The sequence below is a fragment of the Chiloscyllium plagiosum genome, unplaced genomic scaffold (assembly GCF_037043375.1).
Source record: "Chiloscyllium plagiosum isolate Xiang-an unplaced genomic scaffold, Cpla_swu_hap1 HiC_scaffold_20, whole genome shotgun sequence".
NCBI classification, from domain to species: Eukaryota; Metazoa; Chordata; class Chondrichthyes; order Orectolobiformes; family Hemiscylliidae; genus Chiloscyllium; species Chiloscyllium plagiosum.
The window spans coordinates 55,055,292-55,073,416 of NW_028270158.1; the positions used below are offsets into that span (position 1 = coordinate 55,055,292).

General features: G+C 41.7%; 2 protein-coding genes across 2 annotated transcripts in view; one reads left to right on the forward strand and one right to left on the reverse strand.

Annotated features, from left to right (window-relative positions):
* The window catches only part of LOC122560525 (GRB2-related adapter protein-like), a 262,677-nt gene that overhangs the window by 100,235 nt on the left and 144,317 nt on the right, over positions 1 to 18,125 (forward strand). The gene's annotated exons all lie outside the window — the stretch shown is intronic.
* LOC122560527 (transmembrane protein 94-like) overlaps positions 1 to 18,125 on the reverse strand; it is a 109,657-nt gene that overhangs the window by 58,257 nt on the left and 33,275 nt on the right. The window contains exons 8-12 of the mRNA XM_043711235.2: positions 16,235 to 16,343; positions 9,249 to 9,432; positions 7,853 to 7,930; positions 4,406 to 4,491; positions 3,452 to 3,566 (exon numbers count right to left, since the gene is read on the reverse strand). Coding sequence (XP_043567170.2) covers positions 3,452 to 3,566; positions 4,406 to 4,491; positions 7,853 to 7,930; positions 9,249 to 9,432; positions 16,235 to 16,343 — 572 coding nt within the window. The remainder of the gene's footprint in view (positions 1 to 3,451; positions 3,567 to 4,405; positions 4,492 to 7,852; positions 7,931 to 9,248; positions 9,433 to 16,234; positions 16,344 to 18,125) is intronic.

Here is an 18,125-nt window from a genome sequence, read left to right on the forward strand (position 1 = left end):
CCGAGCTGGAAGTTTTTGTTGCAAACGTTTCGTCCCCTGGCTAGGCGACATCATCAGTGCTTGGGAGCCTCCTGCGAAGCGCTTCTTTGATGTTTCCTCCGGTGTTTATAGTGGTCTGTCCCTGCCGCTTCTGGTTGTCAGTTTCAGCTGTCCGCTGTAGTGGTTGGTAAATTGGGTCCAGGTCGATGTGTTTGTTGATGGAGTTTGTGGATGTCCTGAAGAAGGGCTTATGCCCGAAACGTCGATTCTCCTATTCCCTGGATGCTGCCTGACCTGCTGCGCTGTTCCAGCAACACATTTTCAGCGCTGGTATCATAGAAACCCTACAGCATGGAAAGCAAGCCATTTGGCCCATCAAGCCCACACCAACCCTCCAAAGAGCACTCACCCAGACCCACTCCCCACCCTATCCCTGTAGCCCTATATTTCCCATGGCTAATCCACTTATCCTGCACATCCCTGAACACTATGGGAAATTTAGTATGGCCAAACCAGCTAACCTGCACATCTTTGGACTGTAGAGGAACTTGGAACACCTGAAGGAAACCCACGCAGATACGGGTAGAATGTGGGAACTCCATTCAGACAGTAGCCACTCAGTAGCTCTGGCAGAGATGCTAAAGCAAAAAAAGAAACATAGATGCTGTTAACACTCAAGTAGTGTCAAAGTGAGAGAGCGCTAAGAGAGAAAATGAAGAGCTTGAGATGCATCCTCATCTAATCCATGAGTGCCTGTCCCGGCGTGTACATTTTTCTGCAGTAACATTGTGATGAGAGCTGCCTGTGTGCTCCAAAGTGCAACAATGAAGTGCAGAAGAAGTGTACTGTAGTGGAATGGAGATGTTGATGCAGCAAGTCTGGTTTGTGTTGGATATAGTGTGCTTGTGGTTGTTGCTTATGGTGGTTACCCAGATATGCTTGGTTAGAAAGCCAGACTTTTTGGTCTCAATGTTAATTTGGTCTCAATTTGTCCAGTTTTTTCCAACTTTCTCACCATGACCCATGATGTTCAGGGGTTGCTCTGCGTAACTCTTAATTCTTGCACTGGAATTTGCATCAGAGTTGATTTATAAATCAACTTTACTCCTCTGGTCTTATTTTAAACATAATGTATGAAGGATAAATAACATAAAATATATCCAACAGCATATTAATTAAATAGTTCAGGCATTTACATTCGAAGTTGAGGTTTTGTTGCATGTAATCATATGTAGTGATGGAACATAATCTATTACTCAATAATAATGATTTGGAGGAGCCAGTGTTGGATTGGAGTGGACAGCATTAAAAATAACACAACACCAGGTAGCTGATGAAGGAGCAGTGCTCTGAAAGCTAATGCTTTCAAAAAGAACCTGTTGAACTATAACCTGGTGTTGTGTGATTTTTAATTCAATAATAAAGCAATGCTGCCCCCTAATGGAGAACATCAATATTTGTTTCTTCCTTTGTTTTGCTTTACATTTACAGAATCATTCACCATGAAAGTGGAAAACTTACATTAACCTTAGAATGAAATTTCAGTTTTTAAAAAATTCTTTCTTGGAATGTGTGGGTCACTGGAAAGTCTCGAATTTGTTAGCCTTGAGGAGAATTTGTTGCTCCAAACAGTCTTCTTGAAGGCTTCCCAACCATGTGTTGCAGGTACACCCAGAGTAATAAGGAAGAGAGTTTAATGATTCTGATCCAGCGATAGAAAAGGAATGGTGATAGTTCCAAATCAGGATAGGGGGTGGGGCTTGGAGAGAACTTAGAGGTAATGGTGATGTTCCCATGTGTCTGGTGTCTTCTCGTGGGTAGAGTGCAAGGGTTTGGAAGTGGCTCTCAAAGGAGACTTGGTGGATTGCAGCAATGCATCTGACAGTTATCACTGTAAGACTATGGTGGGGTAAGTAAATGTGCCAATCAAGTGGGCTGCTTTTTCTAGATCGTGTCATACCTCTTGAGTGTGGTTGGAGTTGCACCCACCCAGGCAAGTGAAGTGTTTCCCTTCCACTCCTGACATGCTTTACATATGATGGGCAGGTATTGACGAGCCTGGAAAGAATTACACACTACACAGAATTTCAGCCTCTGACCTGAATTGTTAGTTGCAGTATTTACATCTTTGATCCAGTTAGATTTCTGGTCAATGGTAAGCCCCAGGGTGATAATGGTGGGGCATTCAGCATTGCATGCTATTAAACAAGGGAAAAGGATTAGATTCTGTCTGTTTTTGGAGGTTGCCTTGCATTTGACTTGTGAATGTCATTTTCCACTTAACCAGCCCAACATTTCCAGATCTTGTTAAATACAAGCCCAGATTGTTTCAACATCTGAGGAATTGCAAATGGTACTGACTGTATAACATCATATGAATAGCCCACTTCTGGAGGGGAGGTTATTGATGCACCCTTTTCTAATATTTGTTCAGGGGAGGTATTGCAGCTCAGTGATTAGGGAGTGATTCCAGTCATTGTAGGCAATAGTAGATTAGATTAGATTCCCTACAGTATGGAAACAGGCCCTTCGGCCCAACCAGTCCACACCAACCCTCTGAAGAGCAACCCACCCAGACCATTTCTCACTGACTAATGCACCTAACACTTTGGGCAATTTAGCATGGCCAATTCACCTGATCTGCACATCTTTTGGACTGTGGGAGGAAACTGGAGCACCTGGAGGAAACTCACGCAGGGAGAATGTGCAAACTCCACACAGACAGTCACCCGAGGCTGGAATTGAACCTGGGACCCTGGTGCTGTGAGGCAGCAGTGCTAACCACTGAACCACTGTGCCACCCCAAGGGATGGGATCTGGTGTGAGTTAAGACATGGGCAGCAGAGTTTTGGATGGCCTCAAGTTTATACAGAGCAGGACATGTGAGATCAGCCAAGAGTTGCATTAAATAGTGAATTCCAGATGCACCAAAGAGTTTCAGCAGCGAAAGAGCTGAGAAAGGGTGAAGTCAGGCAATATTAGAGAGATTGAAAAATAAAATCTTAGTGATGACAAGAATATGAAATTGTCAGCTCATCTCCCTATATTTAACAGGAGGAAATGTCTGCTAATAAAATATTCAATGTCAGATTCTCTGAGAATTACAGCACCTGCTTTGCATCACAGTGAAGCAGAAATCAACAAGATGTAATGCAAATTATGTATGTCTAACCAATGCAGAGACCTTGGCAGAGATGTGCCTTAATTGGGTGCCTATTCTGTGAATGTTTGACAAATAAATTAAATCCACAGAAAGCACAACAATCAAAGGTTTCTTTCAGGCAGAAGTGAGCAACGAAGTGAGATCATGCCAGTCAAGTGGAAATTTAAGCAGTGTGTAATGAGTAGCTGCAGCCTGCTTCACATCCATCAAATCACCCTGAAATTAGATTTCACCCTCTGCTTGTGGTTGAAAATACATTGCTGCACCATCACAAAAGACATCAAACCAGCGACAGCATGCTGGACTAACTGATGTGTCAAATGCGTTAGTTCTGAAACTTGCTTTTTTTGGTAAGATCTTGAGGTTCTTTCCTGTAGCCACTTCCATCACGGTGTTGTCTGGAGGTTTCCCCATGAGGGACATGCTGAGACGACACAGAACTTGTTACTGTACATCACTTATTATGTTCTGGAAGGCATATCTAATGATATTTTTGTTTTGCAAAAAACAAAATACGCAACATCCCCATTCTTTTTCCTTCATAATCATCCTACTGCCATTACAGTTTATGTCCATTAAATAAATGTGGTGGATTAAACAATATCCAAATTAAATTGAATTGGCATAATTAACTTGAAGCAACATATTTGGGATTTTGGAATTGTTGTAATGGAAAATCCTGTATAATTATCAAAGAACATTACAATTCTGTCATTATAAGACATACCAAAAATGCACTAAAATTATATTTGATGGGATATGGGTATTTTTAAATGTGAAATACACTGATGGGTTAAACCCAGCAATTTTCATGTTTTAGAGGGAATTTCACCTTATTAAAAGTTAATTGAAATCAATTTTGACTCATCCATGCAGCTTGAACATCATCATCTCTCTTTTTACCAGCACTCCCCATGTCCCAATTAAATTATCTCTGATGGAGACCAAATCAAGGTGTAATTCATTCCAGTGTTGTCTCTTCTTCAGTAGGATACTCTAAAATATCACCAAAGAACAGATTCTTAGAATCAAAATAGTAACAGTGGGTCCACATTGAAGCCAGGAATGCTATTTTTTCAGAAAAGCATTTTATACATTTTTCCTTGTGTCATTGCGTCTGTAACCAATATTTGGGGCCATAAATCTCAGCATGCAGATGTTTATTTTTTTCTGCCATCTGTTACACATAGTTGTTCTATAGCTTCATGGGAGGCTTTTCGCAAACAGATTAGTCTGAATGAGTGTCTGCAAGCAAAGTCTCACCTTACGAGAGGGAAATAGACACAGGTGAGACAAAGCACGTCTGTTGTCCCAAGAGGTGGGGGTAACTGAGCCATAGAAGCCAGAACCTGAACGACATCAAACATATAATTAGTTTCATGTATAATCTTTAATCCCAGGACATAGAGCAATACATGTACCAGTTTCCCCATAAGACCTCATCAGACAGTTTTCCATCTAATTTGATGATCTTTGGGAGGAATATTCTATATGTCAAGTATTTATTTCTGTGCATCAATTACATTACTATCCTCCAAATCTTATGAACCTATCCCCAAGTTATCTCTTTATGTTATCTCACATCAAAGTTCCATCAATATGAAAGAGATCACAACATAGTTCATGGTCGGCATGGACGGGTTGGACCGAAGGGTCTGTTTCCATGCTGTACATCTCTATGACTCTAATTAGACATTGTCATAATGCTATGAAGTACAGATTAGTCGATTTATTGACTAACTTAAAAGGCTTGGGTTTTGGATTGGGACTTAAGAATAAATTGGAATACTTTAAAATAGTGACAGTCACCTAGCACAAAGGAATTTGCAAAGGAATTTTTAAATAGCATAGCTGAAACTGTCTACCACATCCTGAAAGGGCTATACAAAAGCAGTTACCTGAACATTAAAATTAATTGTCACAATGTATACCTCACAATGAGGTCTTCAGGTATCTCTGGTGTATGAAACAGTTTGACTACAAAGTGGAAAACATTTAAACCCGAAAATGCTTTTGAAAAGAGAAGTATTCAATAGATTTAGCAACTCAAAGCTGATCATCCATGAGACCACCTGCCATCAACATCAGCATAATTATATATTCAACCACAATCTGTGATCTTGTATATCCCTCACTCTACCATTATCATCAAACTGAAGGATTGACCTTTTATCATTGAAGATTGCAGGGAGTCATGCCAGCAGCAGCACCAGGCATTCCTAAACATGATGTATTAACCTGGTGAAGCTACATCACAGAATTACTTGTGTGCCAAACAGCAGAAGTAGCATGTGTTAGACAGAGCAATGCAACCCCACAACAAATCTATCAGGTCTAAGATCTTCAATTCTGCCACCCCAATTGTGAATGGTAGTGGACAATTAAACAACTTAGTGAAGGAGGATTGTTCACAAAAGTCCCCATTTTTAATACTGGAGGAGCTCAGCACATCAGTACAAAAACAAGGCTGATCTACTTACATCCAGCTCCAACCAGAAGTGCCTAGTGGATGATCCATTTCAATTTCTTTCTGAGCTGGAAGCCCAATCTGCAGCTAATTTGATTCACTCCACACGATATCAAGACACAACTAAAGGCATTGGATATTGTAAAGGCTATGGACACTGACAACATTCCCACAATATTAATGTAGATTGATGCTCCAGAACTAGGCATGTCCCAAGGCCCCCAGAATATACCTACCAACCTACACACAACAAAGTTATTTCAGTATAGCCACAACACTGACATCTATTGGGATATGTGGAAAATTGTCTCGATGTGTCCTATCCACAAACAGCACGACAAATCTAACCTGGCCAATTACTGGACGACCAGTTTACTCTTGATCATCAGCAAAGTGATGGAAGGGATTATCAGCAGTTTTATTAAGCCAGATTTACTCAACAATAACCTGCGCACTGATAAACAATCTAGGTTCCACCAAGGTACTTAGCTCTTGACTGCATTACAACTTTGTCCAAACATGACCAAGTAGTTGGATATCAGAAGTGAGGTGACTGAGACTGCCCTTGACATCAAAGCACCATTTGACCCAGTATGGCATCAGGGAGCCCAGAAAAACCTGACATCAATGGGAATCAACTCTCCCTTAGTTGCAGTACTGCCAAGAACAGAGGTGGAAGTTTGTGGATGGTGAAGGCCAATCATCTTAGTCCTAGACCATCACTGCAGGAGTTCCTCAAGTGCAACCAGCTTCAGTTGATTAATCAATGATCTTCCATCCATCATTCTGTCAGAAATGGGGATGTTCATTGATATTTGCACAATATTTAGCATAATTTACTACCACTTAGATGCTGAAGAATTTATGCTCATATGCAGCAAGACCGTGATAACATCCAGACTTGGGCTGATAAATGGCAAGTAATGGCTGGTACAATTGCAACATTTAAGAGGCATTTGGATGGGTATATAAATAGGAAGGGTTTGGAGGGAGATGGGCCGGGTGCTGGCAGGTGGGACTAGGTTGGGTTGGGATATCTGGTCGGCATGGATGGGTTGGACCGAAGGGTCTATTTCCATGCTGTACATCTCTATGACTTTATGACTCTAATTAGGGATGCTCAATAAATACTGGCCTAGCCAGCGATGCCTGCATCCAATTACACTTTTTTTAGAAAAAGGGCCAAAACTGTTGTGAATTCACAAGATATAATCTTAAAGAGATTCCTTTGTCTTCACAGAGTGACAGATATTAGATTGAATTACCTGGATACACTCACATTCCCAAATTATCCAGCACAGTCAGATTTACACAGTGACTCAGTGATGCAGCCACAAATCAATCACATCAGAAATTCTCTCATTTATTTAAACACTAAATACGTGCAGAACTCAACGGGTAGCTGCTGCAAACACTCGGGTTGTTCTCAGATTCAAGTTGCTTCACGTGCAAGTCAGGTTTCTATAGTAATCAACCTACCACAGTGATCAGATATGTGAGATCTACCAGAATGCTTCTGGATGAATGCCAACTCGGAGGCTGCACACTAACAAATGCATAGAGCTATTAAGGTTTCAGGACGGAGGAAAACTAAAACTACTTTACACTGATGGATTTGGAGTAATTATTGTAAGCAATAACTAATGGGAAAGCATGGACAAAATTGAGGAGAAACTAGCACAATGGTGGCTCTGCTGTACCATATTGACCATGCGGGTTATCTACTGAGCCATCAATGGAGTTTCATGTTGTCTCTTCCATCAGAAGAACTATATATTGCTCCCATTGCTCATGCAACCAGAGGAGTTTTGAAATAGAATTAATAAGGAATCATATGTAAGGAATGGAGTGGACACAAGGAGAAAATCTGTTCCTTGCAATAATTCTCACTGCTGATGTTAGCTTACACTTTATACCACTTGGTTGGATGGGAATTGGTTAGCTAAGTTGGCTGGATGGCCTGAATAGTAATGCTAACCGCACAAGTTCAATTCCCACACTATGAACATCCCATCTTTTCATTCTTGCCCCTCGCCTGTGACATGGTGACACTCAGATTAAACTTATCACCAATCATCTCTCTTCGATAAGTGAGAGTGGCCCTATGGCCCTCTGGAACTATGGCTACTTTACATTTACACTTGACATGGTGTGGCTTACATAATCAGAATATTTTATCATTAGCCTGTACAAAGCAAGTAATTCAGTCCTTGTTATGCATAATAAAAATAATTATAAATTACCTGTATCATTGTCAGGGAAAGTTGGCACTGAAGGTGAAGCAGAAAGCATTTCCTAATTCCTGAAATCATTTGCCGAGCCTAGGCAGCAATAAGATATCAAAATTCAACAAGTTTAAACAGAGAGTCAAAATGTATTGATATTAATAAAGCCTACAAAGGTCATTGGACTTTTTGCTAATCTTCTGCTTTTAAAATACACATCATTTGCAAAGATCTTCCAGCTAAACAGATTTCAAGATTTATTGATTCCGTTTAGACCACCTGGGAAATACTTCAGATTTTGCCCCTTCCCTCACCCCCCGAAGGAAAAAGAGTTTTCTCTCTTCCCACTGGTCCCCACATCACCAGACCGAAGGGCTTGGACTGCTCAGGTGGGCACTGAAAATCTCATGTGACTCCTTCAAAGAAGAGGAGGGATGTTATCTTTTAAGGCCCTGCTAATACTTATCCCACAATCAACACCAGAAAAGCAGATTATTGGACCATTTGACATTATATTGGGAGATTACTGAGTGTTAATGGATCTAACATTCCAACAGTAACTGTAATTTAAAAGTACGTATTTGGGTAGAAGGTGCTTTGGGACTTCCTGAGTTTGTGAAAGATGTTACAAAATCTGTAACAAAATACTGCATTCGTTTTTATCAGGGTTTCTGTGCACAAGAAGGGCATAAATAGAAAAGGCTGGTACTTTTTATGGGTGAGTTTATTCTATTGCTAATGTCCTATAATCAGGTTAATTTGGCGACTAAACTTAAAGTTCCATGGAAAGGGGTAATTAGTTTATAATTAAATTGTTAAAAATCATTCTGGTCATAGAATCATATGTTACAGAAGAAGCTCTTTAACCCATTGAGTCTACACAACTAAGTTACTTTAAATCTACACTAAACCACATTTAAGAGGCATTTGGATGGGTATATGAATAGGAAGGGTTTGGAGTGATATCGGCCGGGTGCTGGCAGGTGGGACTAGATTGGGTTGGGATATCTGGTCGGTATGGACGGGTTGGACTGAAGGGTCTGTTTCCATGCTGTACATCTCTATGATTCTATGACCTGCCCAGGCATTCCAGATTCCCACCCAGCTGAATTTCCCAGGTGAAAAAAAACTTCAAATTTCCTCAAAACCTTCTGCCTTTCACCTTAAAACTATGCCCCTTATATTGACCGTGCAAAGATTAAAAGCAAAAATTATCAATTTTTGGAAAGCTGAAATAAGCACAAAATATTTCAGTAGAAAAACGTTTATTTTTTACATGTGGCCAACAAGATGATAAAACTAGCCGGGCATTTCCAAGATTTTCATTTTTTTTTTAATTTAGAATCTCTAGGATTTGTAGATTTTATTTTCATTTGTACCAGATCCTTACTGTGTTTGAGGAACTCTCAAATACCTGTTTGATTAGCTGGATTATGCTGATGTTGTCATGGTTTCTGAAGTGCACAGAGCTCGCTAGGCTACCAAAGAGGCTGGACAAGTAGAGTGGTGTAGTTTTGTGTGAGCGTGAAGTTAAATGTTCACAATCTTTGTGACAGGTCTGCCTGCAGTAAGACAAACTCAAAGGATCCAAGGAAAAGCTGCAAGTTTAACAAATCAAAGCAAAAGTTCCATCACTGAGTTGGCTAAATTGCAAACAACTTATACAGCTCAATGATATTGAGCTCAAAGCCTACAACATTTCATAAAATAGACATATTTAATCAAGATTCATTTTGAAACATTCCATTTGATATTTCTCTTCCAATAATGCTGTTTTATTGCTCTCAGAGGAGTATGATTTAGCCTCTGAATCATGGTTGATCTCCAGTTTAACACAAAGGGCTGAATCTGACCAGAATTGAGGGTTTGGTTAAGAAAAAGAAGGAAGCATATGTCAGGTATAGACAGGATAGATCGAGTGAATCCTTAGAAGAGTATAAAGGAAGTAGGAGTATACTTAAGAGGGAAATCAGGAGGGCAAAAAGGGGACATGAGGTAGCTTTGGCAAATAGAATTAAGGAGAATCCAAAGAGTTTTTACAAATATATGAAGGACAAAAGGGTAACTAGGGACAGAATAGGGCCCCTCAGAGATCAGCAAGGCAGCCCTTGTGCGGAGCCACAGAAAATGGGGGAGATACTAAATGAGTATTTTGCATCAGTATTTACTGTGGAAAAGGATATGGAAGATATAGACTGTAGGGAAATAGATGATGACATCTTGCAAAATGTCCATATTACAGAGGAGGAAGTGCTGGATGTCTTGAAATGGATAAAGGTGGTTAAATCCCCAGGACCTGATCAGGTGTACCCGAGATCTCTGTGGGAAACTAGACAAGTGATTGCTAGGCCTCTTGCTGAGATATTTGTATCATCGATAGTCACAGGTGATGTGCCGGAAGACTGGAGGTTGGCTAATGTGGTGCCACTGTTTAAGAAGTGTGGTAAGGACAAGCCGTGGAACTATAGACCAATGAGCCTGACGTCTGTGGTGGGAAAGTTGTTGAAGGGAATCCTGAGGGACAGGATGTACATGAATTTGGAAAGGTAAGGACTGATTAGGGATAGTGAACATGGCTTTGTGCGTGGGAAATCATGTCTCACAAACTTGATTGAGTTTTTTGAGGAAGTAACAAAGAGGATTGATGAGGGCAGAGCAGTAGATGTGATCTGTATGGACTTCAGTAAGGTGTTCAACAAGGTTCCCCATGAGAGACTGATTAGCAAGGTTAGATCTCATGGAATACAGGGAGAATTAGCCATTTGGATACAGAACTGGCTCAAAGGTAGAAGACAGAGGGTAGTGGTGGAGGGTTGTTTTTCAGACTGGAAGCCTGTGACCAGTGGAGTGCCACAAGGATCGGTGCTAGGTCCTCTACTTTTTGTCATTTACATAAATGATTTGGATGCGAGCATAAGAGGTACAGTTAGTAAATTTGCAAATGACACCAAAATTGTAGTGGACAGCGAAGAGAGTTACCTCAGATTAAAACAGGATCTGGACCAGATGGGCCAATGGGCTAAGACGTGACAGATGGTGTTTAATTCAGATAAATGCAAGGTGCTGCATTTTGGGAAAGCAAATCTTAGCAGGACTTATACACTTAATGGTAAGGTCCTAGGGAGTGTTGTTGAACAAAGAGACCTTGGAGTGCAGGTTAATAGCTCCTTGAAAGTGGAGTCGTAGGTAGATAGGATAGTGAAGAAGGTGTTTGGTATGCTTTCATTTATTGGTCAGAGTATTGAGTACAGGAGTTGGGAGGTCATGTTGCGGCTGTACAGGACATTGGTTAGGCCACTGTTGGAATATTGCATGCAATTCTGGTCTCCTTCCTATCAGAAAGATGTTGTGAAACTTGAAAGGGTTCAGCAAAGATTTACAAGAATGTTGCCAGGGTTGGAGCATTTGTGCTACAGGGAGAGGCTGAGCAGGCTGGGGCTGTTTTCCCTGGAGCATCAGAGGCTGAGGGGTGACCTTATAGAGTTTACAAAATTATGAAGGGCATGGATAGGATAAATAGACAAAGTCCACAACTAGAGGGCATAGTTTTAGGGTGAGAGGGCCAAAATATAAAAGAGACCTACAGGGCAACTTTTTCACACAGAGGATAGTCCGTGTATGGAATGAGGTGCCAGAGGAAGTGGTGGAGGCTGGTACAATTGCAACATTTAAGAGGCATTTGGATGGGTATATGAATAGGAAGGGTTTGGAGTGATATGGGCCAGGTGCTGGCAGATGGGACTAGATTGGGTTGGGATATCTGGTTGGCATGGACAGGTTGGACTGAAGGGTCTGTTTCCATGCTGTACATCTCTATGACTCTATGACTCTAATTCAGCTAAATGCTGTTTTTGTCAAGTTTCATGGAGCATGTTACTCCGTAGGATCTAGCAAGTTTTCTGAAGTGATTGTCCCAAACTTGCCTCATTCACTATGTACCACACCTCATTGTGTCTCTTTTGTCTAATGCTAGCCCAACTTTCCCACTTGCTATACTTGCCATTACCAGGATATCACAGGATCTCTGGAGCCAGTGCTATCTTGGAACACTATGCATGCACCCAGACTAGCATTGGCAGTTCAGAGTTGCCCTCACTGTACATGAGTGGCACAACAGTTACAACTCAACACTTTCCATGCCATATGGATGACACGGCTCAATACTTGCTTGCAAGATGAAATGCACGTCCCGAACCCAATTGCTTTTAAGTCAGACCACACAGCTCATCTGTCCTTTACAACATCCCACCTCAGAGCAAACAAAAGTTAACATTTGCCTCTCCAAACAGAGACAAACTGCAATAATTTTACAGGCAATGAGTGATCATTGCATCCAGCTCACATCCACCAAAACCAGGTGTAATTTAATTCTTGCCTAGCTCAGAGTGCAGCTGCATCAGGCATTACATCATGCAGTATTCCACCTGCTCAGTGTCCTCATCCGCCTACACTGAATACTTCTTCTACACTCCCAACATGACAGCTTCCATCATGTGTCCTCTTCATCCAATCCAGTCTTGGTCTGCTCGGATCATACTGATCACTCTGCCTATAGTGCACTGCAAGGCCCCGCTAGTCCAGGCCTGACAGCAGAACCTCATTTTCAATAGCCATATCATTTGTTCCACTTTGGTGCTGAATGAAGAATCATCTGCATCTATCTTCAATCTACCTCAGCCAGGGAGTATAATAGAGTCTTTAGCTATGTTGTGGGTAGCCCTGGTTTCAAAGTAACAATCCTTGTAAGCCGTCTGCACCCTCAAATGTACCTGGAACATGAGAGTTCTCAAAGCTGTAGGCATCATGGCAGCCTATACACAAACTTCTAAGAAGTGATACAAATGATGTAAAGACTGCATCTTTTTCTTGTTCTTTATTCTTTGATCGTGGAATAAAATGGAAAAGTCCTATTTTTAAAAGTAGGGACTGGGAAAAAATGCTATACTTTTAAAAACAAGTTACTGGAACTCACTGTGAGCTGTGTTAATGCTGTTGCTTTACAAAAAGTAGGGAACTTGAAATAAGACTACACAGCACCAGAGTGTAAGTGTAGAGAGTGATTCAGTTGAAAAGATGCATCTGATTGGTTTGTGTAAATGTGGCCAGTTGTGAATGCCAGAAGTCATCAACCTGACAACAGCTCTCATCGAATGAGCCGGGCCACGAATTCTGCTGGAGAGAGGAGCAGTATGTTTTCAAATTAGGCATACCTAGAGTAGATGTGGCAGTGAGTTAACCACTAAAAACTAAGAACTGTGGATGCTGGAGATCTGAAACAAAATAGAAAGTGCTGACAAAACTCAGCAGGTCTGGTGGCATCTGTGGCAAGAGTTAACGTTTCAAGTCTGGTGACTCTTCATCAGAACTGATACCAGCTTGGGAAAAAATGGTAATAATGTTGAAGACAAGTTTGAGAGATGTTGGGGGAGTGATGAATGGATAGGTGGAAATGAGTCCAGAGAGCGAGAGACAGAGCGATATGAAAGAGGTAGCAGAGAAGGAGATTATTAATAGTAGGCCAGGACAGAGGAGAAGTTGAATAAGTGAAGATGAGAGCTGATAGTAGAAGAGAATGGGTATGCTGTACTGAAAGTAATCCATGTCGTGACAGATGACACAAACAAATAGGCATGGGTAAACCCTAAATTTTGCCTTCACCACTTCAGTAAGTATTGTACGACAGAATGGAAATCTGCACACATCCCCGCCCACCATACAGAAATTGATTCTGGGCAACACCAAACAAAGAAATATAGCACAGGCCACTTTCTAGGCTCAGGTCACCTTTATCTATGTAAATCAATGTCAATTTGCAGTATTTCATTTACACAGTGAGTTATCTCAGCAAATTCTATTAATATTTAGCCAAAGCAACTTACGTAAGTACTGTACTGATAACTTTGCTTTAAAATGCTGCATTAGTGAATGGATGAATGGAAAAATACAAATTAAGTTGTGTTAAGTGCATGAGTGGGCAGACAGGTAGCTGATAAAATTTATTGTGGCTAAATCAAAAGTGATTCATTTTAGTAGAAGGAATGAAGAGGGGTAATACAAACTTCTGAGCAATTGTGGGCGGCACGGTGGCACAGTGGTTAGCACTGCTGCCTCACAGCGCCAGAGACCCGGGTTCAATTCCCGCCTCAGGCGACTGACTGTGTGGAGTTTGCACGTTCTCCCCGTGTCTGCGTGGGTTTCCTCTGGGTGCTCCGGTTTCCTCCCACAGTCCAAAGATGTGCAGGTTAGGTGAATTGGCTATGCTAAGTTGCCCGTAGTGTTAGGTAAGGGGTAAATGTAGGGGTATGGGTGGATTGCGCTTCGGCGGGGCGGTGTGGACTTGTTGGGCCGAAGGGCCTGTTTCCACACTGTAAGTAATCTAATCTAATCTAAAAGCTCTCTGATTGGCTCCTGGACAAGTTAGCAGCTTGGGGGTTAAAAATAGAGGGAGAAGCCTCGAAACTGAGCAGGTTCTGTGTCTCTATGTTTCTGTAGTAAAAGTGCCTGAAGTCTGAAGAAAGCAGGTTATTTTCTCCCACCAGTTGCTGTGAACTATTGCCTTTATCCAGTGACTAAGAGACATTATAATCAGAAAAGCAATTGCCCTGTGCCTCCTGAAAAGAAGTGAAGGAACCTAGAGAAAGGTGATTGAAGGACAGAAGGCCAAGTGAAAGAAAAGAGGGTTCAAGTTTCAAGTAGAGTTATATATTGATAGTTCATAGTTTTGTTTACCTGTGGCAATAACTTCTTTAACTGCATAAACTATAGATTTTATTAAGTACAAAAACCTAGTCAGTGCTTTCTGACAAATACGATTCCATCAGACAGGTAAATTGGAACTTTATATACTTTGATTAAATCATTAATTTTTGTGGTGACCCCTGAGGTAGTGGGGCTTGCGAGTCAGTGGGTTGTAACAATGGACACAGATCATTGCACATTAATGGCCTGAACCTTTATCAATTAATGAACTCAGCTGCCTTATAATAGAGTCGAGAGTGTGGTGCTGGAAAAGCACAGCAGGTCAGGCAGCATCCGAGGAGCAGGAGAAACAATGTTTCGGGCATAAACCCTTCATCAGGAATGAGGCTGTGAGCCGAGGGTGTGTGGAGGGTGTGGGGGTGTGGGGTGGTGAGATAAATGGGAGGGGGATTTTAGCCTGCCTTATGGTATAGTCTCCTCGGGCAACACGTGCTCAGTTTAGCATGCCCTGCATCAGGCCAGGGTTGGGGGTGAACCCAGCTATGTTATTGAATAGAGGGTTTGTCCAGTTGTGAGGTTGGGGGCGTACAGAACCATAAATTTAAGTTAGTCACAAGTGAATCCAATGGGAGACATAAGAAAACAATGAGTCCAGTGGGAATTTCTGGAGAAACTACTTCACTGAAAGATTTGAGAACAGGGACTCTCTACCACAAAAAGTAGTTGAGGTGAATAACATGTGTACATTTAAGATGAAGCCGGATATATACTTGAGGAAGAAGGAATAGGAAGATAGGAATTAATATTATCAGATAAAGTAGAATGGGAGGGGACTCATGTGAATCATAATCAATTGAATTGAGTGTCTTGTTCCTGTGATGCAGGGATATATTATGTAACTCAGAATTTTCACAAAGAGATCAAGAGAAAACCCACAGAAATTCTATTGATTCATCTCATTGGACTAGTATAATATCCAAATCTGAGAACACACTAAATTGAAGCTGTGATACTCACGATAAAGCTGAGGGATCTGTATAGCTGTTTCCTTCTTATCATTAAATTCTAACAAATCTACAACTCCTAGGTCCTATGTCCTGATATTCATGCTAGAGCTGGGAGCAGGTACTTGAATACAAAATACTCATTACTGCTAGGTTTAAATAGAGCCCAGATTGTTAAGATTGAAGTTTCATCTCTTTAATACCTACAGATGCCAAATAGTTGGGTAATACAGGCAGTACCCATATTGCAAACTGGATCTGTCCTGGAGTCTGTTTACAAGTCAGAACACATTGCAGGATGATATACAGGACCGTTTGTACTTCAGATCTTTAAAATTACATCTCTGTACGACATTACATTCATAAGTACAAGCATTAGGAAATCCAATGTTCGCACATCAGGGATCCCTTGTCATTAGTAATCTTTTTCAGGGGTTTGCTTGGTTATGAAGTTGGAATGACGAGTATAAAATTGTTGAACAGAGGAAAAAGCACAGTGGGTCAATTTTGGGACAGGACATGTAAACCCTTGCTGTATACTTGATCTGGGAACTGCTCCATTTTGAGACAAAGTGTTCAAAGTAGCAATCCATTCTCTTTCCTGCCAAAACATGACACATTCTGATGAGCATGAACAACAAAATATAATTTTGAAATGCAGAATATCATATTGTTAGGGCATGGTTTAAATATTTACCTGATATCACTTTGTAGAAAAACTCCAATGTTCCTATTATTAAGAGAACTTCCAAGGCAGCAAACCACTTCTCCATACTCCTGCATTATTCTCACCATCTCACACATAGCTTTGAGGAGAGAGACAGCAAGTCAAATCGGGCAATAACATTTGGCACAATCTCAAGAAGTGTGTTCATTGAAATGCTGACGTCTCTCTAAGAACTCGTGACACTGCTGCGGTTTAATTTGGGGACAACTGCAAATATATGTGTTCTCAGAGAGGTACAAAGCTGCTGCTAATTTGGTGAAAGAAATGAGCAGATGATCCAGGAGCGGAGAGGCCATTTAGACAATAGACAATAGGTGCAGGAGTAGGCCATTCAGCCCTTTGAGCCTGCGCCGCCATTCAATATAGTGGGCGGCACGGTGGCACAGTGGTTAGCACTGCTGCCTCACAGCGCCAGAGACCCGGGTTCAATACCCGCCTCAGGCGACTGACTGTGTGGAGTTTGCACGTTCTCCCCGTGTCTGCATGGGTTTCCTCCGGGTGCTCCGGTTTCCTCCCACAGTCCAAAGATGTGCAGGTCAGGTGAATTGGCCATGCTAAATTGCCCGTAGTGTTAGGTAAGGGGTAAATGTAGGAGTATGGGTGGGTTGCGCTTCGGCGGGGCGGTGTGGACTTGTTGGGCCGAAGGGCCTGTTTCCACACTGTAAGTAATCTAAAAAAAAAATCATGGCTGATCATTCCTAATCAGTATCCTGTTCCTGCCTTATCTCCATAACCCTTGATTCCACTATCTTTGAGTGCTCTATCCAACTCCTTCTTAAATGAATCCAGAGAGTGGGCCTCCACTGCCCTCTGGGGCAGGGCATTCCACACAGCCACTACTCTCTGGGTGAAGAAGTTTCTCCTGAGCTCTGTCCTAAATGGTCTACCCCATATTTTTAAGCTGTGTCCTCTGGTTCGGCACTCACCCATCAGTGGAAATATGTTTCCTACTGCCAGAGTGTCCAATCCTTTCATAATCTTATACGTCTCAATCAGATCCCCTCTCAATCTTCGATACTCAAGTGTATACAAGCCCAGTCGCTTCAGTCTTCCAGTGTAAGGTAATCCTGCCATTCCAGGAATTGACCTCGTGAACCTACGCTGCACTCCCTCAATAGCCAGAATGTCTTTTCTCAAATTTGGAGACCAGAATTGCACACAGTACTCCAGGTGCGATCTCACCAGGGCCCTGTACAGCTGCAGAAGCACCTCTTTGCTTCTATACTCAATTCCTCTTGTTATGAAGGCCAGCATGCTATTAGCCTTCTTCACTACCTGCTGTACCTGCATGCTTGCCTTCATACACCTGGACTGGTGTACAAGAACACCCAGATCTCTCTGTACTGCCCCTTTACATAAATTGATTCCATTGAGGTAGTAGTCTGCCTTCCTGTTCTTGCTACCAAAGTGGATAACCATACATTTATCCACATTAAACTGCATCTGCCATGCATCTTCCCACTCACCTAACTTGTCCAGGTCACCCTGTAATCTCCTAACATTCTCATCACTTTTCACCCTGCCATCCAGCTTTGTGTCATCAGCAAATTTGCTAATGTTATTGCTGATACCATCTTCTATGTCATTAACATATATTGTAAAAAGCTGTGGTCCCAGCATGGATCCCTGCGGTACCCCACTGGTCACTGCTTGCCATCCCGAAATGGAGCCGTTTATCACTACCCTTTGTTTCCTATTAGCCAACCAATTTTCAATCCAATCTAGTACTTTGCCCCCAATACCATGCACCCTAATTTTACTCACTAACCTCCTGTGTGGGACTTTATCAAAAGCTTTCTGAAAGTCCAGGTACACTACATCTACTGGATTTCCCTCGTCCAACTTCATAGTTACATCCTCA